We start from the raw sequence: 27,580 nt of genomic DNA, 5'->3' as shown, positions 1-27,580 counted from the left end.
TAGGTAGTGTTTCTCAATAGTCTCATATAATTACCACTGAATACAGAATTATATTGCAAATAAAATATGCATATAAAATGTCTTCAAACAGCTTTGTCTGAAAGATTCAGTGAAATCAATTATTTTCCAGAATATAGGACATTATGGGGCAAAATTTGTAGTAGGTATCAAGTCTCTTTCCATTTCAGCAATTTATTATTTGATGGCAGTTTAATTGTGGTTACCTATACCAAAGTGTTTTGAAATGAAGGAATTTAAATGGAGTATTGGAATGGCTTCTCTTTGTCCTATCCCTGAATGCAAAACCCGTAGTGATCATAAAACGTTTTGAAGCATTTGTGGTGGCATTTTCATATTTACTGTATGCCATGTCATATGGCATAGAAATCGATTGATTTCTGTAGACTAGATGCTGATAAAAATTATTTATTTTTTTTCCCTTTTTCCCTTAAATAACCATCAGAAGAGGGTTGAAATATGAAAGGAGGAGGAAAAAAATTTTTTTGCTGCACCTGGAAGTTGATATTTGAAAAGTTTCATCATCAGAGACGATGTGAGGATGGCTGCATGATTGCCTTCTGAGAATGATTTTCAGGTCCCAGCTTTGCAAAGGGGCATTTTGGTGACAGAGCTGCAGCCTGTAGCTTTGGCTTGCATGCAAAGGGCTTTAAAGCTGCATTTGCAACTTCTTTTTCCAAACTGAGTTTTCTGCTGCATTTCCTGAAAGTGCAGCACAGACTGTTGTCTTACACTTCATCATGTTGTTGTTACCTGAAGAACTTGTTAAAAGTCATTGCAACAAGAATTCTGCAGAACAGACACAGACCCGTGTGGGTTTTCCTTGACGTCAGCTAAACTGTGAAGTGAAACAAACTTTTTGAATAATCTCTTACGAGAAAGTTGATGGGGACAGGGGGAACTTCCTATACTGAGTAAGGAACAAGCAAGCACAAGTGGTCTTTGGGGCATGTTTGCATAGTGTGTTCTTCATCGAGGCTTTAAGAGAGATTCCACAAGAACGTTAACATCTAACCTGAATCTTACTTGCTGTAAAGCTTTTGTAATGCGGCTCGTTCCTCTCTGGTAATCCACCAAAACTCGGGCCTGTGGGTTGTCAGCATGTTTCCTCTGGTGAAGTGATTATAGGCATTTACATTGCATATTGAATATCTGTTCTTTTTGGCTTTGGTCAACAAGTTAGGATAGTTCTTTTACAATTTTTTTGCAGTTCTAGGCATGGGAACAAGGTGCTCATATATTATAAAGTTAAAATCATACAGTATTTTGTGCCAAAGCTTACTTTGCTAGGGCTTGTTGGTTTCTCATATTAAGCTTTTCAACTCTAGCACATGAAAGCCTCGCAGATATTCTAAACACCCTGAATCTCTACAGAGATGCTAATGAAACAGTAGTTATGAGATTAAAGGCCTTTGGAGTGTACAAACTGGATGAAAACCAAGTCAAGACAGGAACTAAACGGTCCCCTTGTATCCTCATCTAACCTGATTTCGTTTTCCTAGTTGAAAAATTCTTTGTGATATTCGGAGTTCATGCATGCTTCCCTGCTGTTAAGCCTCAGAAACCACAACAGTAACTACAGTAGTTCATTAATGAGATATTTTTTTCTCCTCCCTCGTATTCAGTTTAGTAAAGTATATTTTTTAACAATCTGTCTAATGGTGATGTCTGCAATTCTTCATTTTCTCTATTTTCAAAACATGTTGGCAAATCTAGATTAACACCACTTTTCTGATTTCTCCAAGCTGTATGCAGAGAATGAACATCTAGGATTGACCACAGCAAGTTATTTGTTTTCAAATATCTCTTGCCTTATACATGCACACGCTAAATTTGTAATACTGTTTAAAACATGGTTTGGCATATATTGAAAGATGATATGTTTTTCTGGTTCTAGAAAGTCATCCATATTAGGTTACAAATAGGAAGATCAGTTGTCTCTTAAGTGGCTTACTTAAGGAATACTGTCAGTATTTAGAATATCTGATGCAATTTAGGAAGGAAAACTTAAAAATATAGGAAGAAGATTTGGAAGAGTAGGGAAATACAGGAAGAATTTTGGGGAGTATTAGTATGCCAACTTAAAAAACAGCATAATCAACCTTATTATTTACAGCAAACATAATCTGTGATTTTTTTTTCTGAATTTATTTTTGAAAGTTTTAACTGCTCATTTAAACATTCTTTTACCAAATGCAAAACTGCACTGAGCTTTCATGGGTCCCCCACAGTCAACATGACAATCCATCGCAATCTTTTCTTTGGGTTTTCAGTCCTTACGTTTGCTGCTGTTCCGTTAATTGAAATATTGGAATGTTACAGGAATATAGGGATGCAATTGTACAGTAATCATGGTTGTGCATTGATCATTCTCACCAGCGGTAGTCTTGTCATTTTTCAGTTGGTGAAAGGGCATCTGAAGTCATTTAGCCATCTGTCCTAAACACTATTTTTCCCAAGCAAAGCACTTCTGTTTCTTTTGTTGTACAACAAAATATAGAATTGAATTCATGTGTAAGATCAGTGAACATTAGATATTTATCTTGCCCTGCTTACAGTTTTATAATAAATGTTAAAAATATTATTTCCGTAAAACTGAGAATGAAGTAGAGTATGTTGTTTCAAATTTGAGTAACTCCTGTTAGAAATAAAATAACAAAATATATTAGGTCCCTCATTGTTACACAATTCTTTTTCAAGATGAGTTATCAGTGCTTTAGAACAAAGGGCTTTGTATTTTCAAAAGCATTATAGGCTAAGTGCATATGCAGCTTGTGATGATGTGTTGGTAACTAAGAGTAACATCCAGAGTCAATTTGAAATGTAAAACATGTAGGAGACATGAAAGGTACCATCAAGATTTTACTGGTTATAGACATCTGTGATATATTAAATATATTATTTTTCATTAGGGTACATGAAAAGATTACTATCAGTGACATCTTCTGTATGACTTCTTATGTATTCATCATGCATTATGCAATGTTTGTCATTCGTGTTGGTTAACATGGCTGTCAAAATACAAATGCTAAAAAATCTTTACCACTGCAAAGGTCACGTTATTTGAAATATCCTTGAAGTGTTTCATGTTTTAACATGCTATTAGTTGTTGGCACATTACATGTTTTTTGTTAGGTATAGTAGCTCAAAGTATAGCTATCAGACTAATGACATGAAATTTATTTTGAGTGGAAAGTAATGACGGGGACAGTAGAAGGCTTTGAGTTTTGGTGCTTGGTGGTGGATGGACTCATATGAGCAGGCTGTATCCTAATCTAAGTTTCTGCCCAGTTTTTGGGAACAGAAGGATGCTCTGGAAACAGTGATTCCAAATCATGCATAATTTCTTCTCGGTAGGTGTTTATGTCAAAATGTGCTTGGCCACCATTAACATGGAAAGTTAATGTCTTTGTTTAAACAGAGAAACGGTGTTTAAATTCAGCATCTAATTCATATAATATGAAAGTCTTAACTTCTCTTGTAGCTTGTGGAGCCTAGAGATCTCTTCATTTTACCATGATGTAGACCTTATATTTGGTCAACTGAATGGCTGCCTGGATTCTGGTGACTGTATCGACTAAATCTCTTCATTATTTTAGGAGCGTTTGAACCCACGTATGTGATAAATACTATTTGGAAAATGAAGCATTTTTTAAGTGAGATAACTAGTCAGTGAAATTGTTCGGCAGAGGGGAGCAGTGGTGGGTTCTTCATCTGCCTAGTCTTTGTGGTCAGGTATGAGTAAGTCTTTAAAAAGCAGAGCTGAAAAAAAATGACTCCTGCAATTATGAAGTGGCATCCTCTCATTAACGTGTCAACCTTTTGCCTTTACCAGCTCGAGGTCTGCCTGATTTTCCGGAGAGATTTTGTCTTTCTGTCTTATCAGTGTTACCTCAAGTGGGAGGAGGTTAAGCCTGAAGGCCGCAAATCTGTGGTGGTTTGTTTTGTTTTGTTTTAGAAATGCACTCCCCTTCAGAGGAAAGGCTTTGCAAGAGGCCTATTTGTCTTCATGCTCCCGAGCCATTTTGTTTCCAGGATTCTTGTGGAAAGTCTGCGTGTGCCGCGGTCACTGAAAGATTTCCAGTTGGGCTCATGCAGCCAAGATCTCCTGGGTATTTAAAGGCGAGCTGAAGCACAGTTAAAGCTTGGTTTGGAAATGGCGCCTCCTGCGCTCCGCGCTTGTGGGATTGTTAGAAACTGATGGGAGAAGGCTTGTCCTCAAGCGCTGGTTTCTTTGGTTTCGAGCTGAAGATTTTATTCTCGTAATTTTGGATACGTTTAATACTGTAGTTGTCTTCATTAAGGACAGAGGTAAACCGTATTTTATCTTTTGAAAAAGCAGATGAATTAATAAACACCGAGCCTTTCCTCTGAACTGGTTCCTCCAGGACAAAAATCTCATGGAAAAATTTATTAAGTGTCACCAATATTCAGCTTTTTTTTTTTTCAGTTTCTGTAAGTGTAGATTAGGGGTCGATCTGTTCTTATTTTACAAGATCTTGCTGTTAAGTCGTCGGCAGCTCTGCCATCGGTCCTGGTAAAGGAACTGTGGACAGAGACAATTCCTGTCAGAGTCCATGGCAAGCCCCAGCTTTGTCTTGATTCAAGTTCTTTGTCTGAGGAACTGCAGTTTTTTTGAAGAGCACCCACACCTATTTTTATCTTTAAGTTCATCGGGGAGCATAAAGCAACACTAGTGGGAACCAGAGGCAGAACAGGAAAAACAGGCAGAAATAATGTCGACAAGAGGGTAGCAGTAACCTTGCTAGTGACATGCAAGTTAATATCAAGCCATGGAAATGTTTGTGAGTTACTACAAAATACTCCTCCATCTGGAGACTGCGTTCAGATAAAAGTATTCATATATATCCATTAGGTGGTTTCAATGTAAGCCTCACTGGAAAGATATTTCTGTATCACAAAACCACAGCATTTTACAGTATTCTGTCTTTGACAAGCCCGTAGAAGTGTTATTGTCAGTGAGGAGTGTGGGAGGTTGTCTGTTTTCTGATGGTATTAAAGTCTGCCTTTTTGGCAGAGACCTGTTTATTTTTATAAGCACCTGATTTCCCTACAAAGCCATTTGAGCTTCCCTTTCTTGGGCAGCATCTCAATCAGATTCTTAAAAGAAAAACCCCAAGCCCCACATTCCCTCCCCACTCAAAAGGCAGAAGAAAAACTTCTCTTTTCATGTGATGAAATGCCTGTCAACATCAAAATCTCAAATCTGGACACTCCTCTCTGATAAGATGGAGTCTGCAATGTTGCATAATTCACTTTTCATTCATCCTCTCCTTGCTTGAGCTTCTATCGCCTTGGCTCAAGGACAGAGAGAAAGAGAAAGGATGCCATGTCTGCAAAACTTACTGATAGAAATAGGGGCTGGGGAACTTGGGGAACTATGTTTTGTTTTGTTATGCTTTGTTATGGTTTTTTTGTTTTAATTTTCCCTTTTCTCCTGTAAGGTATGATGTCGATATACGATTATGCTTTCTGATTCCAAGTCATTTGAATACTTGCGTCGAATTGAAGTTTAAGCAAATAGCTTTCTACAGAAAAGGAGGACCTACTTGTATAATGTGAAAATCTTTCTGCCTCCATAAAATTGACTTTGCAAGCTGCGGTTTACATACACAAGCCATTCACACACATGCAGGAAGTTTTCTTGACTTTTGCTAACTACAGTAAAGTCAATGAAATTAGAGAATAAATGATTCGTTGTAAATATTTAGTGAACTGTGACTAAGCACCTTTTAATAGAAAGTGTCAGTGTTTCAATTCCAGAGGCTAGACTGTTTATGAATAGTTATATTTTATATGGTACTTTGTCATGGCTCGCGAGATATTTACAGCAAATCTTTTTTTAGTGACTTTTTTTCATTAAGAAAACTCATGAGAATTTCCTGAACGTACAAAGCAGGCTCATGATTGCATGGTATGTCACTGAAAACAACTTTCCCTGCAGTTTGTATTTCCTTCTATCGTGATGGATTGGTGTTTCAAAACTTGTGCTGTACCTACCATTTAGATAATGCTTTTGTGGGGTAGGAGAGAAAGGAAAAAAAAAAAAAAAAAGACTGAAAGTGTTAGTGTAGAGTAAACCATGTTTATGCTCCCTACTTTTATGTACCTGTCCAGACAGATGCCAGAGAAAGTTCCTACCAGTCAGGCTATATGATCAAATGGGTTTGTTAATTTTTCCTTTTCTTTTTTAATTAAAAAAACACTCCTTAGCTGTATTACTCTTGTTGCTTAATTTTTAAGCATTACCTGCTGCATTGTCTCAAAATGATAGAAAATCAGTCAAATAATGATAAATCTTATGGGAAAAAAAAAAAAGAGAAAAAGAGAAAAAGAAAAAAGGGAGGAAACCCCTTATACATGGAAGTGATTTTTCCATTTCAACTTTGTGCAGTTTTGTGTCTTTCTCTGTCAGCTATTGATGACCAAATTTAGTCTGCCTAAATCCTGCTTAAGCTGAGGTTTAGGAAGGCTCTCAGATGCAAAGCTGTGGAACGTGATTCACTGAGACTGCCCTGCTGAAGTCTCACACACACCTAAAGCCAATAAGGGATTTGGTGTTTTCAAGGCATCAGGCAGAAGCTCCTGAACACCACACCGAAAAACAAAACAAATCAAAAACCAAACCCACAACCAAAAATCCCACCTCTTACTGTATCTGGAGGAGGGAGACGTTAGGAGCCTGAACTCTGCTGCATTTCAGAACGAGGCAAAGACTCCATCTAATACATAAAATCCCCATCTCCAGGGGCTCTTTTCCTAAATGAGAGTCACTAGTACACAAGCATCATTGTTAGAAGTAGGTACCAGAATTCAGAGGCTGAATACTTTAATTTGTAACTTCTCAAATATTTAGTATAGATTTCCTTATAAGTAGTATAAAGCATGCTTGCATGATTACGATCTGACTTTTCTCAGTTGTACCTTCACAAGCAGATCGGATTCAGTGTAGTTTCATGGACAGTTAAATAAGAGTGAAAATAAAGAGTATAAAAAGAGACTTTTCTTTGTTCAGCAAATATTCTCCATTTAATATTTTCCCATATAATATCTTTTAAGTTGTCTCCAATTGATTTGATGAATCTCTTTTGATTAGTCAAAGGCAAGATGAAAGTAAATAAATATGGAGTAAGGCAGCAGAGGCTAGCTGGGATATACATTTGAATCAGAGAAACTTTTCAATTTGTGTCAAAAATAAATGTTAAAATAGCACACATCTGGAGGGTCCTGACCAAATGTTTTTCAGATTTTTTTCTACCTTTCAGATTAGCAAGGTAACTCTGCAGACATTTATATTATAGCTAGTAATCTCCAGTTGCATTATAAAGCTAAGATATTTTAAATGTATAAACCTGGAAAAATCAAGGCCGGTATCTTCTGATATTTTAAATTCCATTTGTTGTTTTCACACAGCTCCCTTCAAAGTCTTGTTTGTAAGTTTAATCAGGCAAGTGAATATGATTTCATGTTAGTGTTTTTTTTTTATTTTTTTTTTCTTCCTACTTCTACTTCATAGCAAAAGTCCAAAAACTTACTTGTTTGTTTGTTCCTTTGTCTTCAGCAATAATAATGCATGGCAGCAGAAATTTCTGAGAGAAAAAAAAAAAAAAAAAGTTCATTCCAGTGAATGGAAAAATATCGAGGTGTTAAGACTGTGACTCTTGGGTGGGTTCCTCCACCCACCTCTTCATGAGGAGATTGTCCTGTGGATCTTCTCCCATTCACAACTGCAAAGACCACCTCTTCTCCCACTGGCTGCTGAATATCACTTCTGTTGCCATCCCTGGTAACCACACTAATTGCTTACATGGAAAAGTAATATTAGGAAAATATTAAGAGAAGCTAAAAATACATTAAACATGATATAGCAGCTGGAAGCAGGGAGAGCCAGCACCTTCCACCAGCCAGATCTCCACGGACCACCAGCAAAGTGCTCCGGGGACCACTGCAACCGTGCAACCACATAACGTGCTTTGGAACATTTACATCAAATATCACCTTCTGCTTTTTACCTTGACCTCAGAAGACTTCCCCAGCAAATGATAAACAATGAACTTACATAGTGTGCCCAAGGGACTTAGGTTCTAAATAACCCCTGTATGATGCCACACATTTTCGAGGAAGCAGAGCTTACCGGAGACCACACAAATCTCAGCCACCAGCACCATTGCTTGTGTGTTGAGTGATGCCAAGCTGGAGCTCTAAGAAGCGATGACTGTGCCTGGATATAGAAGCACAGTCAGGATGTTTTAAAAAAAAGAGCCCATTGCAGAATGCCTCGGCGTCTCGTGGCACCGCGAGCAGCTGCGTCCTCGGCAGGCTCTTGCTCTCTCGTCTCTGGCTCCAAAAGAGAAAGCAAGGAAATGAAAAATGTTCGTCCAACTGCAGCATGGATGGAGACGTTAATTTCTCTCCTCTAACGCATCATTCTGATACCAAAAATTACATTTACTTTTGCCTCTGTAGTGTGTGATTCAGTGAATGGAAACCACATTTTTTTTTTCTTTTCTTGGGGAGGATTCAGTCTTTCCTTGACACCGACAGTTGCTTCCTTGGCTCGTAATGAGGAAGAGAAAGGGGAGGATAGGATGCTGAATACCTTTCCTTCAAGCACGGCACTTCCTGACTTCTGTCTATAGAGATTAGTTCTTCTTTTGGAAGCATGGCTCTTTTTAAAAACTCCTTGCAATCTGTTGGTATTGCTTAGGATGCAGCACATGTACTTAATTTCTACAATAATTTTTCCCTCCACAGTCATAGAAATGTGCTATAAACCTTAAAACTGGTCTGCTGGTGCGAGTAAGGAATCGGAAATGTTCACTGGAATGACTTTTTGACTCTCAGGAAAGCTTCTTTATTTTGTCTAATTTATCTGTTGAATAAATAAGAGAAGAAGGGTTTTACCTGATATCATTTCACGTTATGTTCTGCAGATACAGCTAAGAAAGCAAAATACACAAATCCATGATCCTGATTTTCTTTGTTAATTCACGTGCTGGGTAAAATGCTGGATAGACCATATATAAAAAAATCCCTTTTGCTGATTTTGTTCTTGAGCGGCCTAAAATTAGTAAATCGAAATTGTAATTTCACATGAAAATATTAATTCCATCCAACTATAATTGTATAGTAAATTCTCTTCTAATTACCAATTACTCAAATCTAAATGCTTGTGAATAAATAGCAGTATTCATGCACATTTTTCCTAAATTCACGGCATAGCTCTTGTTTGTCTATTTTTAGTGAAAAAGGTCAGAAAATGCGATCTTAAAAAAACCAACACAAAACACAGCTCTGAGTGGATGCCAAGCTGTCACATTGACTTCTTTTGAACTATCATCAGTAAAATGAAACAATTAACTACTCTTTTTTTATGTGACATTTTGTTGAGCCATACAGGAGGGGTACTTGTCCTCATTTTTTGTCTTTTACTCGAGTCATAGCTTGTATGTTAACTTTAGAACCTTGTTTTTCCTGTTCTTATAATGTTTCTTATTTCTTTCTAAATCCTTTCTTAAGAAAATTTCTTAATATGTTCTTATTATGTAGCCGGTACATATTTGCTATTTGTGAATTCTCTTCTTCCTAAAGAAGTAAGCTAAATATTTTTCAAATTTTTGAAAATTCAATTTCTGAGTCAAGCTTTTCAAGCACTATTCTTCATCCCAAGCTTCCTTTGGAGAAAACCTTTCTGAAGTCCAGATATTTCACATCTTGTTTCATGCTTTCTATTGAAGAAAAAAAAAATCCTTTTGGGAAATCTTAGAAAGCTGCATCATATTGCTTTCTGATCATCTCTCTGCTTTGAAAGTGATCATTTAATAATTTGTTTTAATGCAGAAAGTGGTTCAGTGTAGACTTGCTTTTGCCTACACCCTCATCACTTAGTCCTGGGAGGGAGCTGGGATAAAAGAAGTTTTCTACAGATTTGATCATTTATGCACACAGGTATCATTTGCCTTTGTTTTCACCCTTTGCTTTTTTAAAATCCCGTATGCTTCTTTAAACAATTATAAGTCAAAAGTAAACTGAGGAAAATAATTTGAGTTTTTAATGAAGCATTGATTATCCAAGTGATGATTTAGCATTCATGCTCAGGATAACTGCTAGACTGCACATTTTGGACAAACCGAAAAACTACAGTATAATTAGTAGACACGGATGTGGTCATCTTCCAGAGCCCTTGCTTTTGTTTTTGTAGCAAGTAGATGAAGACTAGGGTGACTGTAAAACATCAATATTTTATAAAACTCTTCTTTTCTTGTTCCAAAATTTCTGCCAAATTATACTTAAATGAAGTCTTCTGAGGAAAAAGCCTGTAAGAGTTCTTTACTATAAATACATTTTTGTGATTTTAAGAAGAATGGGGTATTTATAATGGATTGAACCAGAGCTTCTCTGCTCTGTGTTATCTTTATAATGTTTGCCATAAAGTGCTTCCAGGCGACATCTTGACTTCTGTAATTTTTTTCTTCCTTTTCGTTGGTGCCTGGAACAGATTATTGTGGGTTATAACATTTTAAAACATTTAAGTAATCCATTTGAAAGCAGGAAAAGGAGCACACCATTGATATGAAATTGCACTGACTTTCCAGAAAAGATTTTATCACAGAACTTCCAGTTTCTTACTCTAGGGAGAATGTTGCATAGTTTGATTTCTGAAATAAAATATATTTTTAAAGCAGTGTCTTTTTAAGGGAAAATAATGTGTACATTTTGTGGAAGAATTTTACCACCAGGAAAAAAAAAAAAGTTTTAGGGTTATTCAGTGTATTCTGAAGTTAAACCTAAGTTAAAACCAGGTATTTGAAAGAATTATTCTATGATTTTAATAGATGTGCGTCTTCTTGCAGTAGAAGTGGGTATATTTGATCAGTGCTTAGTGGGGAAATAATTTTTCTGTTATTCACTCACAGGTTCTGTTTTTCACAGTTCAGGTTCTACTAACATGGAGTAACTGCTGTAATGGTTCAGAGTGGTTTTGATTTTTGATAACTGGGAGGTTGTGTTGCTTCGTTAGCTGTAGAAGGCACGAACATGCATTAACTTTAATATAACTGTGATTTAGAGCACAGATTTCCAATTTGAACCAGGGATAATCCAAAAATCAAGTGAAGCATTTTACAGTACTTTTTTAGTGCATGTAATAGCTAAAAAATAAAATTTTAAATCACAGAATCTAGAAATACTGCAAATATTAATTTCATGGTTAGGATTTACAGTGTTCATGAGAAATGCTGAAATTGGTAATACACTGTTGGTCTCAAATATTTCCATACTTTTGAGATAGATCCTGCTTCTCAACACCTCTGTGTACATCTGTCACCAGTACTGCAAAGATAGCTAAACATGTGGAGTTTACAAAACATTTTGCTTTTGTATTAAAATTAGGACCTTAAAAATTAGGACCTTAAAATGAACGCAATTTGTAAAGGCTGACTCGTCAGCAGAGCACTTGTTCCACCCAGCAGTGGGAGGTGCAGGGGGATGCTGTGGCTTTTCCTGTCGCAGCCTCACGGGGGACAAGTTGCTTCCCTTCTCCGCGCATTGCTTTCAGGAAAAGTAGTAAAGGAAGAAAACTGATGTTATAAAATGTGTTGGTGTCAGATAAGGAAGTTGTGTTACTTGAGAATTGGCTCTAATTATCGTCACTGAGCACTCAAAAATCTCATTCATGAAGTTGTGAAACAAATTTTTTAAACAAAGAGCAAGCCAGAATGGTCTTGACATCTTGGAGAATATAACAAGAATAATATTATTTCTCTAAAAATTAACGTAGAGCATTCATCCTCGTTTATATTTTGTATCTTGTGGATTAGTTTAAATTGTCTTGTGGTTTTAATCTAGATTTAAAATAGCTAGGGATTTCCACATTTGGTTAACACTTATAATGTATATATACAGTGAAATTATGTTTTGACTTCCTGCTCTCCTCATCATTTTTTCGCCCTGTCCTCATGAGAGCAGGCTGAAAATTCATCTCTCTTGGCTTTGTTAAATTCCATTTGTGTTTGGGTATATTGTTGAGATGAACTTTTTCCTAGAGCAGAAATGACTGATCATAGTCCAGTCTGCATAGTCTAGAAAGACAGTTGTCTCATTTATTTCCTGAAAAACTGAAACCCTTTGTGAATGAGCAAATGGAACGTATTATGTTATACAACTGGAATAAATTATATCTTTTTCCTTCTCCAGTCATAAGGATTTGTAAAATGAATTTATGTTTAAAGCACTTAACTGCTAGAGTTTGGTGTATTCTGATTAGTATACAATGGTATTGAAAAGGGTTCTTGCCACAGCTTTGTGCTGGGATAAATCTGCTGATTTGCAGCAGTTAGAAAGTGTTTATAAGGGAAAACAAACAAACAAACAATCCAGGGGGAAATCAGTTGTTTTCCTTAATAAGCAGGTCTTTTAAATGCACCCAGGTAACATTTTAAATGCACCTAGGTAGCATTAACTTTATTTATTTATTTATTTTAGTTTTTAAATCACACTATTTTCAGTTCATGGATATTTATTTACAACAGTTTACAAAGAGTAACCAAGTTAGTTCAGTGAAACCATATGTAGAAAGGTTATTCTGCAGAGCTTTTAGCAAAACTTTCTAAGAAACTTAAAGTTTTGATGGAATTTGCATGTATTCACCCTGACAGAGATGTACCTATGTGTAGTTTGTTGGAGGCAGACCTGTATAGGCATCTTGCTTCAACACTGACGTTTTACGTACCGATAATCCATAAAGCAATAAATAATGTGGATAAATAGTTTTTGACAGTATAGGGATTTTATCCAAGTGCATTTTCTAAACTTTTTTTTTTGTACATATGATTTCATTTTCATTTCTTAAATGTAGCGATAAAAATTTAAGAACAGATAATCTTACAACACGTTCTGCTTGAAATCAGAGTTTAATTCACAAGTTTATTCTTTCAGTAACATAATATAAAATATTATGTTTGAATTTCAAGTAAGATATTGCTCATGAAAAGAAGTTGTGGTGACTGGGGGAAGTTCCTGAGGGGTGGAAGAAAACAAATGCCTCTTCTGCCTTCAAACAGGACAAGAAGGAGGATCCAGGGAGTGACAGACCAGCCAGCCTGACCTTGATCCCAGGGGAGGTGATGGAGCAAATCATCCTGGAAAACATTTCTGAGCTTCTAAGTACAAGAAAGTGATTCAGAGCTGTCAGCATGGATTTACAAAGGGGAAATCATGCTTCACCAACCTGGTCGTCTTGTGTGGTGAAGTAACTGGTTTGGTGGAGGAGAGGGGAGAGCAGTAAATATCATGTAGCTTCACTTTAGGAAGGTTTTGACACTGCTGCATAGCATCCTCATGCACACACTGATGAAGTAGATAAATGGTCAGGGAGGAAGCTGTAGTGTCGCTATCAAAGGTTGGTATGAGCAGCATGCAGTCTGTCTGGAGGCCAGTCACTAGTGGTGTACCTCAAGGGTTAATCCTCAAGACGTGGTTTAGTGGGTGACGTTGGTGGTAGAGGGATGGATGGACCAGATGATCTTGGAGGGCTTTTCCAACCCTAATGGTTCTGTGATTCTATGATTCTAAGTGCAGTGAAGGGCAGCTAATATGATTGAAGGACAGGAGCACCTCTCCCATGAGGAGCGACCGAGAGAGCTGGGACTGCTCAGCCTGGAGAAGGTTCAGATGGGTCTTACCAATATCTGTAAGTAGCTGATGGATGGAGTAAAGACAGAGCCAGGCTTGTCTCAGTGCCGCCCAGCGCAAGGACAAGAAGCAAGGAGCACAAACTGAAATACAGGAAATCCCACCTAAACATAAGGAAAAAACCTTTTCACTATGAGGGTGGTCAAACGTGGGAACAGGCTGTGTGTAGACTCCATCCTTGGAGATACTCAAAACCCAAGTGGACACAGCAGCCTTTTCTGAGCAGTGGGACTGGGTTGGGTGATCTTCACGTGTCCCTCCCAACCTCAACTGTTCTGTGATTCACAGAGTAGCAGTGGTACTGTGCTATCTTTCCCTCCACCCTACTTTTCAGTCCTGCAACACAGTCACCTTCCAGGTATGAGTGTGAATTTATCATGGCAAAAATTAGATGGAAATTTCTTACTGCATGTATTGTAGAGTATTTGAAGAAATGTGAGCAAAAGTTGCCCTTTTTGGAGAGGGAAGTTTAGTTGTTGTTTTTATTGTTGATGCTGTTTCCAAATGTTATTAAAACAATTTTAGTGTCAGCTAAGTACATGACTCAGGAGGTTCATGCTTAAAGAAAACACTTTACTGAGTCAAGACAAAGCGACCTCCCATGGAGCTGGGAGTCTTTAGCATCTCTGAAACTCATTCCCAGAGGATTTCATGTTATTCTTGATTTATGGGGGTGTCACTGAGGACAGGGCTTCTCTTTTTGTGAGAAAAATCTGTCTTTTCATGCAGCAAGCTGTTAGACATTGTTAATCCTGCTGTCTGGCAGACCGTATCATTTAAAAACTCGTGGTGTAAACAAGATACTTCCATCTTCAGGTAAATAAAGTTGTTCTTCCAAAGGTCTTGCCTTGTTTAGGTCTTACCTCGGTGGGGCAATGGACTTGATTGATGTCTTTAGATGTTGCTTTCCAACAAGGTAGTTTAGAAGTATCTGTAGTTAACACTGTTAATTATTAATATTTTTTCAATAAGCTCAAAATAAATATTAATTGCTAACTCTTTTCCTGTTGTTAGAATGTTAGTAATTATATGCATCAATGAAACTTACTTCAGACTCCGAATATAGCTTTCGGTGTATTTAAGGAGCTCCAACAACCATCTGTTGGTTGCAGGTGACGTACCATCATAGAATGTGCTCATATCTCATTTTAAAGTATTTTAAGTCACATAATAACAATTTCTTTTTGTGTACTTGTCTGACATCACAAGACCTGCAGTTCTTGGCTGAGCTTAGTTTTCAGTGTTTCCAGTGGTGAAACTTCTGTTCCTTCTGAGATTGTTACAGAGGATTTTAACTCTTGTTTTCAGACGTTTTCCTTCTAATTTCCTCTAAATGTTCCTTTTCTAAATTTTGTCCCTTTACTTGATCTTATGCCTTTTTCAGTAGTTAAATGATGTTATGTAATGTTTCTCTTCTTGATGTTTATGCTTTTCCAGTATCTGCAGACATCATCAAGGCCTAATTTTATACTGAAAAAAAAAACCACCAAAAAACAAAAATAAACAAACAAAACCCCCCACATTTGTAGTTAACATATGTTACTTCCCGTGCTTTCTTTTCTCACTGCCATATACATACAAGTTTTGGAAAGGGCGTTTTGCTTAAGCAACTAGGCTAAGTTCCTTTTAGTAAAATTTGGTATGGGACCATAGTTGGGCAGAGAAAGGTGTTAAAAAATGGAGGACTTTTTCTGGAACTAACTTCAGGCATTGAATTTAGTGCCTGAAGTACAGGCACTTCTGTTCATATGCACATCTTTTCCATCAACTGTATAGGAAATTTAGGCTTTTAACTGTTTTGTTCTGAGATATCTTATCGACCTTAACAATGTAAAAATCTGCAGTAGTTTATAAGGCAAATCCATGCAGTTTGTCATTGAGGAAGTACCCAGATTTAGACAACGGAGAGTCTTCCCAAGTCTTAAAGTTCATGTTTTTTTTTTTTAATATATATGAATATATGCAGTTATATGTTTTTATATATATTTATATATACATAGATCTTATTGTTTAAATGTACTCTGTCGAGGACTGCATGAAACTGTGGACTTTAGGCCCTGTTGCATCATGCAGTAATTGTGGACATAAGAAGAACTATACAGTAGGTATAGTTCTTCTATTTAGTTCTACTATTTAGGTAGGTTAATTTTGAGAGGCAGCATGGTTTAAAGGTGGCACTTGGGTCTTCACATTAGAGAACAAGGCTAGTGAACTCATCTCTTCTTGGTTTTTATGATGGTCTGGTTGCATCCTAAAAAGAGTAGAGTTACATGGAGTAGCTCAGTGCAGCCTAGGCTGGGGGACCTTAATGTTTGCGCTTGTAGATCATCAGTTAGGACAAGGAAGAGGGCTATCCTGGACTATAATGGTCTCTCGTAATAGTCTGCTTTTTTCAGCTGTCCTTTCTCTGAATACGTAAAAAAATCTGCATGCTTTATCTTTATGCAATTTGGGACTTTAATTAGTTAGTACCTTTCCATAATGGGTATAATGCAACCTCTTCGAAAGTTTACACCAGCCCTGCATTAGGGAGAAGTTGTGTTTTCCAGTTTCAGTGTAGACTTTGCTTGATTATAAAGCATACGGACTGCACAAAATGAAGTCCGTGGTATAGCACAAATCAGCGTTTCTGGTTTCCTCTTCACATCTGGGACAACTTCCCTAAGTACTGAGAGCAGATTCAGCATCTGAAAATCTTAGCTCACGTCCTACGGTGGTAAACTCTCTGTACAAGTCAAAAGTCATGGAAAAATGAACCTCTCTCCCACTTGATCCTCTTCTCCTGGTAGACCAACTGGCTGGTTGTTGTAATTCTCCCGGCCATATCTCAGTACATGCAGTGTAGGTTTGCCTCGAATCTTGCCCAGTGTGGTTTATCTGCTGTTTATCTCAGTGGGGTTGCAGCGTGCACAGCAATTGGCATTAAGGAGCTCTGGAGCCATGACTGTGTAAAGTGCAGGCAGATTATTTAGAAGTTGTAACATAAGCTTTTTAAAATGACTGTTGGGTGATTACTGATGCATCAGACAGCAAAATATGCTTTTTTACTCCCCAAGAATTGCTTCTTGCAAAATGCTAACATTTTCTTCCAAGTTTACCAATGAAGGTCTTGACAGAAAAAAATAAAAAAATAAAAAAAAAAAAGGAAAATAACCTTTATTTTTGTGATCTATGTATTGGAATTATTGTAGCTTTTGAATGCTTGTTTTTATAGTAATGTATATGTGATTTTTCTAAACTTTATAGATAAAGTTAACACAGTGAAAACTTGCAGTTTGACTTCTTATCTCAAACACTTTCACTAAATCCTGGTAAAGAAGTACATTCTGTGTGACATGTGAAACCTATGTAAAGCTGATTTCATTAATTCAAGCATATAAATGTATTAACTATGAACTCTGATTGGAGTTAAGATTCCCTTTCATTTTTAAATGGGCTTTGATGGAAGTTACCTGATGAGCAGATAAACATATAAATAGACATGGAATTGCTTGAGTAGTTATTCTAATGCATTTTCAGGTACCACTGGTAGACCGTGCTGGTTAATTAACAGAATTCAAGGCTTTAATTGGTTCTTTTTTCTTAAGCTAAAACAATATGCAAGCAAGCTTATTTATTTTTTAGATGAATATCCTTATACTAAGTTCACTGATGGTATTATGAAGGAATGATGCCTATAAAACAATGATCTGTCATATCATCTCCATTATGTAATGTATCTTAACATAAATGCTTTCGAGACTACAGTTGAATGTCTATTATTCTCTTCTTACCTTACTGTTTACACCTCTTTCCCCTACTGCAATCATCTTTTTTCTTTGGCACTTTCTTCCTCCCTGATTTTGTTCCTTCTTCCCTCTTCCACTCTGTAAAATGTGTCCTCCTGTGCATGTCTAATCAATTTTCCACTTTTGTGCTAGACATCTCTTTCCTTTCACACTCTGATTCTTCCTAATTTGTTCAACAGCAGACGTGGCAAACAAAAGGGAGAAAGAAGTGCTCACAATTCTTGCTGTTCTTCTGTGATATCTCTTGCAATGACAGGCTTATTCCTATGCTCCAAAAAAGGAACCTGTAGTTCCCCAATTTTCTGTCATTGTAGGGACCAGACCTCAATATTTTTATCTTTGTCTTTTAGAGTCAGCCTCTCACGGCACCAAGCAGAATTACTTCAACATATTGTATTACTGATTTTCCAAAGTTTGTTATTACTTATTTATAGTGACTTGTAATCTGTCTCCTTCTGGTATTTTAATTGCTGCAAGTTTTCTGGATGCTTTTATGCTCAGTACTGCATAACTGATTCTCATTGCCACCACCTGACCATCAGGTCTGTAATAATTGATATATTTAGGAGGACACTTGCTTTATAGTATGAAAGCATCTCTGAAAATCAATATGCTATGTATTCCAGATGCATTCCTGCCAAGCAGCTGACAGAGATTTACTGTGTATTCTTACAACACTAAGGAGATGTTGAGTCCAGATATTATCCAGTCCAAATATGTTCTTCTTCTGTGATTTTATGGAATCCTTTTCTGTTTTTAGATTTGTAACAGCGAATTAGTTAGCTCTATATGTAGTGAGCACTTATATCTGGATCATGTTCTGCTTGGTTGATTAGTTAAAAAATGCAGGGTGGGAATCGGCTTGCTGACTGACACACCCCAGTTCAGCAGCCTGCAGAGTAGTTGTCTAGGTGTGAGTTCTATCTGTAGGTTCCCGTTCTGCATCAGCCTGAGGTGAACACCTTCCAAGCTCCTTTGATATTTATTGAATTTTAATTGATGATGCTCTCTCTGTAGTATATTTTCGTGTGTGTTTCTCTATGGGCAAATACTTCACAGACACACCTATTCTGAATCTGGCTCTTCAGCACATGTGCCCTAAATTAGGAATTGCCAAATCCAGTAGCCTCAAATGCAGTCATTCAATACTGGAGGTTCTGTCTTCAGTCACAGAAACACACACACAAACGGGTCTCTCAGTCAACCCCCAGGCTCCCCAGTCTGCCCAGAAGCTGGCCTGGACTCCTTGGTCCCCCCAACAGACCCTCTGGTCTCTCTGGTATCCAGCCCAGATTTATGATATGTGGACAGACTGGGCATGGCCAGCACACTGACTGGCAGCTCATTTAAAACAGCACCTTTTATCCCCTTCTGCCTATATTCTTCTGTTTTTCCACACTTGTTCCTCCGCAAATTACCTTGATCCCTCCCTTTTCCTGCCTATAGTCCTTCCCCTAAACATCCCATAACCAGTCTTGAGTAATTCTGAGGTGCTTTTTCCCTGATGAACCTCCAGTCCCTGTAGGTAGTAACCCCCCTCAGTCTGCAAGATGCTCTGGAGAGCTGCCTCTGCTCTGTGTCACCCCTGGACCATGGGGCCGAGGGTCTTCTGGGCCATCCCTGCGAGGCACCGAGGCAAGGGCTTGCTTCTCTGATCAGGTTATTGAGGGTCTTCCACTGTTCCTTAGCACTTCAGTGTTTGTGGGGACGAGCCTTTCAGCACGTAACCTCACATCCTACTTCAGCAATAGGCATCCATAGAATCATAGAATGTCCCAAGTTGGAAGGGACCCACAAGGCTCATCAAGTCCAACTCTTGCCTCCACACAGCACCACCCAAAACCAGACCCTATGTCTGAGAGTGTTGTTCAAATGCTTCTTGAACTCCAGCAGCTCGATGCTGTGACCACTGCCCTGGGGAGCCTGTCCCAGTGCCCGACCACCTCTGGGTGCAGAACCTTTCCCTCACACCCAGCCTGACCCTCCCCTGTCCCAGCTCCATGCCGTTCCCTCGGGTCCTGTCGCTGTCCCCAGAGAGCAGAGCTCAGCGCCTGCCCCTCCGCTCCCCTCGTGAGGGAGCTGCAGGCCGCCATGAGGCCGCCCCTCAGCCTGCTCTGCTGTAGGCTGAACAATCCAAGTCACTTCAGCTGCTTCTCATACATCTTGCCCTCTAGACCCTTCACCATCTTTGTGGCCCTCCTTTGGATGCTCTTTAACAGTTTTATGTCCTTTTTATACTGTAGTGCCCAAAACTGCACACAGTACTTGAGGTGAGGCCTCACAAGCGCAGAGCAGGACAATCATTTCCCTCAAATGGCTAGCAATTTAATTCTATGATTCTATGAGCTGTATTAAAAACAAAACAAAACAACAACAACAACAACAACAACAACAAACTCCTTAGCTTCTTACTCTAAGAAGATGAGAAAGGGCAACAGAAAGAATTGAAGACACACACAAAAATAAATCACAGCTTAAAGGTTTACTCAAAGTGTAATTCTATCACCTTCTGATTAATTTTCACCATTTCCCACTCATATATTTGATGAATTTGGGAGTGGAACTGGGTAAAAAATGTTTATTTGGTCTTTCCAGGGAATGAGAATGATTCTCAGGTCTATGATGGGCACAGTGGGTGAATCTCTGAAGTTCTCCTCTCTAACTCGAACTAGGAAATTGGGAAAGATTATTTCTTCTATTATTTCTGCACGTGAGAAATCAGTTATGTTAGTTTTGTAGTCGTGAAATTCCTTGCTTTTCCTAACTATATCGTGTCTTATATTTCATTAACTGGTCTTTCAGGGTCTGCTCATCACAGATTCCACATGCTGGGGAGGTCTACGTACCAATTTGTACCTCTTTGGTTTTCTCAGGAATATTTTTTCTATTGCTTCTTCTTTCCTTCCCTTCTCACTGTAGTAGGAAAAAAGTTTTTGTGCTAGGTAGATGGATAGACACAAACCTCTCTTTCAGCAGATAGAAAATAAATGTTATGGAATATAAGTGTATCAATGGGAAACAACAGAAGTGGGGTATTTTTGGGAAACAATGTTGATGAATCAGGCTGGCAGGCAGCAACAAATAAATACCTCTGTGCTGCAGAAGGGTATGCCCTATGTGAGATTTTCAGGTGCATAAAAAAAAATGAAGTCTGGAGGGGCCATCCCTGCTGCTGCAATTCCTGTCAAGTAGAAACAGAAAAGGAAAATTTGTTAGGGACTTCTAGAGAAGAAAAAAAAAAAGCATATTTCCCAGCAGTCTACCTCAGTGCTTTTATCCTTTTCCTAGGTTAGATTCATCAAATTTATTCAAGGTGGTAAATTCCACATGAGTTGGGGCAGCTTTGTTATGGTATGAATTCAATAGAAGTCCCAGTAAAGGAAACTATTTATTCTAGCTTAGTGCACTCCCAGCCACCCTGGTTATACTTCCTTTCTGGCCAGTATAGCTTTTCAAGTCTGTGGAGGATGGGAGATTGCAGCAGCTTTCTGTCTCCACAGTCTACTCTCCTGGTGGTCTGGCCACCTGGAGAGCTCTGCATCAGGGTTTTTGAAGCAAGTCTGTGCTGTGCCTGGCCCGATACTTTTGCAAACTTTTAAAACCCTAAGAAATGTAGCAAAGAAAATGCTTTATCTACTTCTGTAGCAGCCCAAGATTTTGAGGTTCTTGCGATGGAGGTCTCTGTACCATGAGTAGATGTTGTGTCTTACCATGTGCCAAGTATATAAATATATATATATATATATACATGTGCGTGTGTTTACACATAGTATGCCATGATATTCCATTTAGTGGGTTAAACATTTAGCCCTTTTGATGGGCCTGGAAACATCATTACAGGAACTTAAATAAATTAGAAATAAAAGCTAAAAGTAAACAACAAAAGAGCTGCAGCAGTCTTTTCTTTCTCCATGCTACTATTTTAATACTTTTGTGAAAACATGGGTAAGCTGATCACTCCCTTGTAAAAATGTTTCCTTAGAACAGACAAACCTTTGAAATTGGATCATCTAAGAAAGCTTCAATTTAATGTATGACATGCATAATGGGTAGATGCTTCTATTGTCAGGACAGTCTTCCATATCGATTTACCGTTTTGATGTACCGCTAATGTATTTTACTATATTTCCTCTTCAGTATTTACCTGTGGAGAAACAGCTCTTTTCTATTTTCAACAGAATTTGTGTATGATTCATAGGAAGACTTATATTTCAAGCAAAGGGAAAGTTCTTTTAAGGACTCTCTAACAAACAAACCATTAAAAAACAAAGCAAATGTGAAATGAAATTCATAAGTTGTATTAAAATATCAACTTTAGTTTCAGTCCCCAGAAGCAAGGGCACAAAATTTTGGTTTCCTTTTTTACCTTTTTTTAAGGATTTTCCTTTGGTTCTTAATGTACCTCGTGTTCTGTAACTTGGCAAAAATCTGAGCTCCTGATTCTTCACTCAATGTTTATTCTGCTATGGAGAAATACAATGAGAAATGTAGGGACAAAAACGGAAGAGTTTACTACTTTACTGTTTGTGCATTTGCAATTACCTCCATATTGCATTATTTCCAGTAGCAGAAGGGGTTAAAAAATCCTTTGTGTTTTGTATTTTAAGATTACCCTATAAACATGTTAGAATCTAGAGCTGATGGCAAGAAACATATCAAATGCTTTGCAAATTTAATTAGCATCTTTGCAAATTTTTTAGCATCTAGAAAATCCAGTATCCTTTAAAAAAAAGAAAAGAACAAAAAAATCAGTAAGCAGCTGTGAGGAGGTGTAGTGGTTTTTGCTTTTTGCTGAGAACATGTCTAGATTTCAGCATCCAGATTTCTGCATGTGGGAAAGGAATTGGCAGAAGTTACATGGTAAAACAGTGAAGGCAAACTGAGATACAAATAGGTTCTGAAGTCAGAAAGAAAAAGAGTGGAACAGAGATGGAGAGAAAGTAGGTGCACCTGGAACTTGATTTTCAACTTGATTTTCGATGTAAACAAGTAGTGCATTTTGTTATATCTCTTTTCTTTGTGTTCCAGTGTAGAATTTCAGCATCAACTCTAACGTCTCCTTTGCATCAGAATGGAGCAAAGAGATTTGGTGTCGGTCTCCTCTTAGATCAATATTTTGTATCTTGATTGAATCTCTTCTACTTTTCATGCCATGTTTGGAGCTGACAGTTACCTCTGAGAGAGAAATGCAGACAGGGAATGTATCTCAGCGTAGAATAAATTACATCCTCAAAATAAAATCCTCAAAAATATTTTTTTCTTTGTACTTTGTTGTTTTCAGAAAAAGAAGACCAGAAAACCTTTCCTTTGCATATGTGAAATTATTGCTAATAAATCTATGAACAAAATTAATTGATGTTCAAGATCATAATGCTGGCAACCAGGCATTTACCACTCTCTTAGATATATATTTTTTGGTTTGCGTTTTAAGTTTTAGAAAGAAAAGGAAACAATTTAAAAATATTAAAGAATAAGTGAGAATGAACAACATATTATGGTTGTGGTGGCTGATTTCAGTTTGTTCTTGTATGCATGGTGTGACTAGAAAAAAACATTTTTTTTCTGGCAATTTACATATGCACCACTCTTAAAAATGAAATACTTAGGCTTTATCATTTATGAGCAATTGTTTTAAATCTGTGAGTTTTTTCATATTATTTTACATTCCAGTGTAATATGGTAATAAATATTTCTACTTTTATATGTATTTCCTATATAATATACAGGTATTTGCAGTTTATAAAATATTTAATAGGATCTGGTCTGCTGTTCTGTGCTTGTAGTCCTAGGAAGTGTCAGACATTATAATTCATGTGCGTGTGCACTCCTGCATAACAGAGAAGAAAATTTTTGAGTTGTCCTGATTTTAGAGATGTTGTACAACACATTATAAAACATGAGCATCTCTTTAAATTGCTGATAGTCTAAACAAGAGACAAATGATAGTGAACAAAGATAGAGTGTAATTTTCTCCACCTACGACTAGTGTAGAACAGTAGGGTATGCTTAGATGTTGCCTGAGTGCTCATGTTATGCTCTTAGAGATGTCAAGGTGAAATTGAATATCATTAAAATTTCAAAAGGTGTGTGAGGAATACTGGATATCATTTCATTATTAGATAAAGCGAAAAAAATGCTGCTGTGTACCTCTTTAACTACTGTGATTCTGTAGTAAAAAATAAGTTGTTTGTAGATAAAGAATTTTTTTTATTTCACTGTAGGAGAAAGAATGTATCTGTAAGAAAATAATTGATATAACCAATCACACAGGAATATTTTAATCTTATAAATAAAATTAAACTATTTTAATAAGAAACTGCAATGTTACTTTTGGCCTGTAGCATTTCAGTTACAGTGAATATATTTTCCTACATAAGTTTTCTAATTTTAAAAGCTCATTTTTGGGTGGAAAGAGAGCAGGTTTTTTTTTTTTTAGAAATGCCCTGGGGCAGTATTTGAAATCAGCAAGTGGTCTTTCACTGCTATACTGATGTAAGACTGGAATAGCTTTTTTATTTAGATATTCATGGAATGATAAGGTATTTTCAGTGAGCCCTAGTTGGGCCCCATTGCAACCACTTTGGAATTAACAGCTTTAACTTTTAAAAATAATTTAGCCAAAAGTCAGATACAGAGAGACTGGATATAGAGCAACCAGTCAGCGCTGAGAATGATTAATGACTTGGGTCTCATGAGTGCCTTTGATTTCTGGAGACTTCCATTGTTGGAATAATTGTATTTCAAAAGTATTGTGCCTGCTGGAGTCCACTTAGACACCAGATCTGAGCTGGTTTGTTCTGATCAAGAGATTCAGCTTTTAGGAAAGCTGTGATGTGCAGGTGTCCAAGCAGCTGCAGACCATCACTGTTCCGCCTCCCATCACTGGCAAGTTGCTCTGGTCCTTCGTTCAGAAGCAGAAGGACAACATTTAATGTTTACTATGAGAATGCGTGAATTAGTTTTTAATTCTGTTCATCACAACAGGGAAAAATGTGTTCTTTTTTATGTTAGTAAAAGAACTGAAATAAGAGAAAGTGAAGGATTTTGGTGTTCTTGAATCCTCTATCATATACAAAAATGGCTGAGAAGGCAAAACTAGACTTACTCACTTAGAGCATCCTTCTTTAGTAAGTAGCATGGTTGATACATTAACAACCTTTTTCAAGGTTTTGTGTAGCTTAAAAAAAATTGTTAAAAGTGTCAAGGTACAAAGAACCATAGCTAGAAAGCTTAAATATCCCATATCCACTACATGACACCGAACTGAAAACATAGGGGTTTGGAATCAAAGAATAAATAGTAGCCAGCTAAAACAAATAACGTCTTTTTGTGCCTTATGTGATGAAGGGAAAACTGCATAGAATAAGAGCCCTTTTCCTTCTTCTAGTTTGCAGTTCAACTACCCAGATGATGGTGTCTGCTTAGGGAGGAGTGGACAGCTCTCCAGACTCACTGACCTTGAATGGTTAGGAGGGAACTTTGGTTGTCCAAATGTAGCCATCTACAAGTCATTTTGGACACTAAAAGACCTCCATCGTTCAATCAGACCATCAACTGCCTCTCTGAAGGGGTGCAGCTACAAGTAATAAATCTGCAAGCCCGGATGTCCTGGACATTTCAATTTAAGTGCCCTGGATCTGGACCTGAAGCACACCACCCACACTGAAGATGAATGGTTTTGTAGGACTTTGGGGGCACTGTATGGGAAAAGCACAGGCTCTGGAGTGAGACAGAAGGCTTTATGCAGTACCTACACTCTTTACCAAAAAGCTGGTAATGGCAATGGCCACTACCCATCTTAGAGCAAAAGAGCTACCCCAGCTCTAGCTGAGTGACTAGCAGTGAAGGCAGGTGTAGAGAGCAAGTTCTGTTATTTCTTGGTGAAGATAGTCTTACAAAAAGCTTGTCATCACAATTCCTCATTTTATGATCCCTATTCCAATTGCTTTGCCTTTTGTTTGTGATACCGTATGAACACTATCATCTCTTCATGACCTCGTGTCATTTAATCTTGCAAGGCAGACTGTAAGAGCCTCTCATATATTATTACGTAAAAAATGTTTACCCTCGATTCTAGTAGTTCTTTCCTTATCTTGTCACTAACATTTAGATTTGCGATAAAATACCTGATAATGTTTTACCTTTTAACATTGTTATTTGGTAATTTTGTAGGTGAAGGGGGATGCAAATATAGGCTGCTAGTAGAACCCACGCTACAGCTTTGCCTACTCCCGTTTTTTTTATGTTTTCCTTAATGAACTGGATTTTCCTCCTTTCTCCTGCAGTTTTCAGCTTTTTTCATTATGTACTTTCAAATACATTCTTGCAGCTCTTTTGTTGCTACAATCAGATTACTCACTTTGATTTATATTCCTTGCAGCACAGGCAATGATCCATTTCCATATGGTATACAGGTGTATTAAGCTTGTTGTTCTTATTCAGATGTTTTTTATTTTGAGACCACCTACTTTGTTTCTATTTAACTCATTTTCATAACCTCGCAATACTTTTATTTCTTTCAGGTTTTCCTTAGGAGATGCTCGCAGGCCGCTCCATGAGTCTGCAATATTGGTGGAAGATATCGTCCACACTCAGCTGATAAATCTGGTAAGAACATAACTGCTACAATAGTCTCTGCTCTAAAACTCCTTGGAAAAACATAAAATTTTAATGATCAAATGACTAATAACAGATTGTTCTGGTTTTAGAAACAAATAAAATACAGAAACTGGGGGTGATGTTCTGCCTACGATAATCTGAAGAAGCTACTCCTAGGCTTTCAGATAGAGAGGGCACGCTTTGATTATGGTTATACACTGTATTTCTCTGATATCTGCAAACCCACCTAACACTGGGAATAAAGCTGATGTATTTTTATTCTGTAAAAAATACTTCAAGTTCTTAAAAAGAAAAGCCTACATAATCATCTCAAGATTTCTTTGGTAATTTTTATGTTTTAGTATTTGTGTTAATGCATTATTATTTGCTTAATATTTATGTTTAAATATTTTTGCTATTGAATGTTTTGATTTCTGTCAAAAATAATTTGTAAGTAGTAAATATTTTTCTTTATTGAAAGCCAATGGAAGTGTTGTATAAATAATCTAAAATTACTGAAAAAAAAAAGTGGAAAAAAAATGAGGTAGTTTTGAACTTGTCAGTAATAGTAAACCCAAAATCATGGTTTTTAATTTAGGATCAAAAACATTTTCTGAGAAATGAACGTTAGCGTTTTACACTGTGGCACGACTCTGCTGTCTGACATAGTGTGCATAAAGGTGTGCTCCTTTGTGTCACCTGCAGCTTGGGAAGTGTAACGATGTTGGGTTTCTTCTTATAGTGTTTCTTCAAATGAAATTACCAGTATGTATGAGTTGGTATTCATGTTGTATGGAACTAGTGTATGCAAATAATGCTAATAGGTATTGTAACTAGTATTTATATTTGATGATTCTTTGGATCAGCTGGAGTGTTGAGCCATGAGTTCCTAGACGTTTTCTTTATAACGAGCTCCTTCAACAATCAGACAGGTTTTTTAAATTTCAAGGTAGGTTTGTTAACAACATTAACGAGACGTATAAACTTTTGTAAACTGAGAAAATTCAGAGTGGGGCAGACCACAGACAGAGGCGATTATAAATAAACCTCTCCCTGCCCACTCTTTGCCTGCAGGCAGGTGCTTTCCTTCAGCTTTGCACTTAATCCAGCAGCCGTTTGGTGGCTTCCTGCGTTGCAGCAGACACTTCGGGGGCCCTTCCAGCTCTCTGTAGCTGCTTTGTGTTCATAGCTCCGCAGCCCAGCAGTGCGTATCCCTTTCCCTGCATCACCCAGCATCTTTGTGCTGTGGATCCTTTGCTTGTTATGCTCCTCTCCCTCTGCCTGGTCCTGCCCTGAAAAGGGGAAGGAACAACCTCTCCCCCTCTCCGCAGGTTTCCCACTGGTTAAGCATGCTGCTCCAGGGCAGATATCTGGATTTTTTTATCCTAGCTATAATGACCAAATAATAAATTACGAAAACCGATGGCTGTGGCTTCGCTCTTCCTTTAGCAATAATGTGGTGA

The 27,580-nt window shown here is 37.5% G+C and overlaps 1 protein-coding gene across 6 annotated transcripts in view; it reads left to right on the top strand.

The window, feature by feature from the left end:
• The window catches only part of SUPT3H (SPT3 homolog, SAGA and STAGA complex component), a 280,990-nt gene that overhangs the window by 115,352 nt on the left and 138,058 nt on the right, over positions 1-27,580 (top strand). For all 6 annotated transcript variants that reach the window (XM_083829800.1, XM_083829802.1, XM_083829797.1 and 3 more), the window contains exon 3: positions 26,042-26,126. In XM_083829800.1, the coding sequence (XP_083685926.1) occupies positions 26,042-26,126 (85 nt within the window). The remainder of the gene's footprint in view (positions 1-26,041; positions 26,127-27,580) is intronic.

This window comes from Anser anser, assembly GCF_964211835.1.
Source record: "Anser anser genome assembly, chromosome: 3".
NCBI lineage: Eukaryota > Metazoa > Chordata > Aves > Anseriformes > Anatidae > Anser > Anser anser.
Note: the sequence above shows the minus strand (reverse complement) of the source record. Positions and strands in the feature narration are given on the sequence as shown.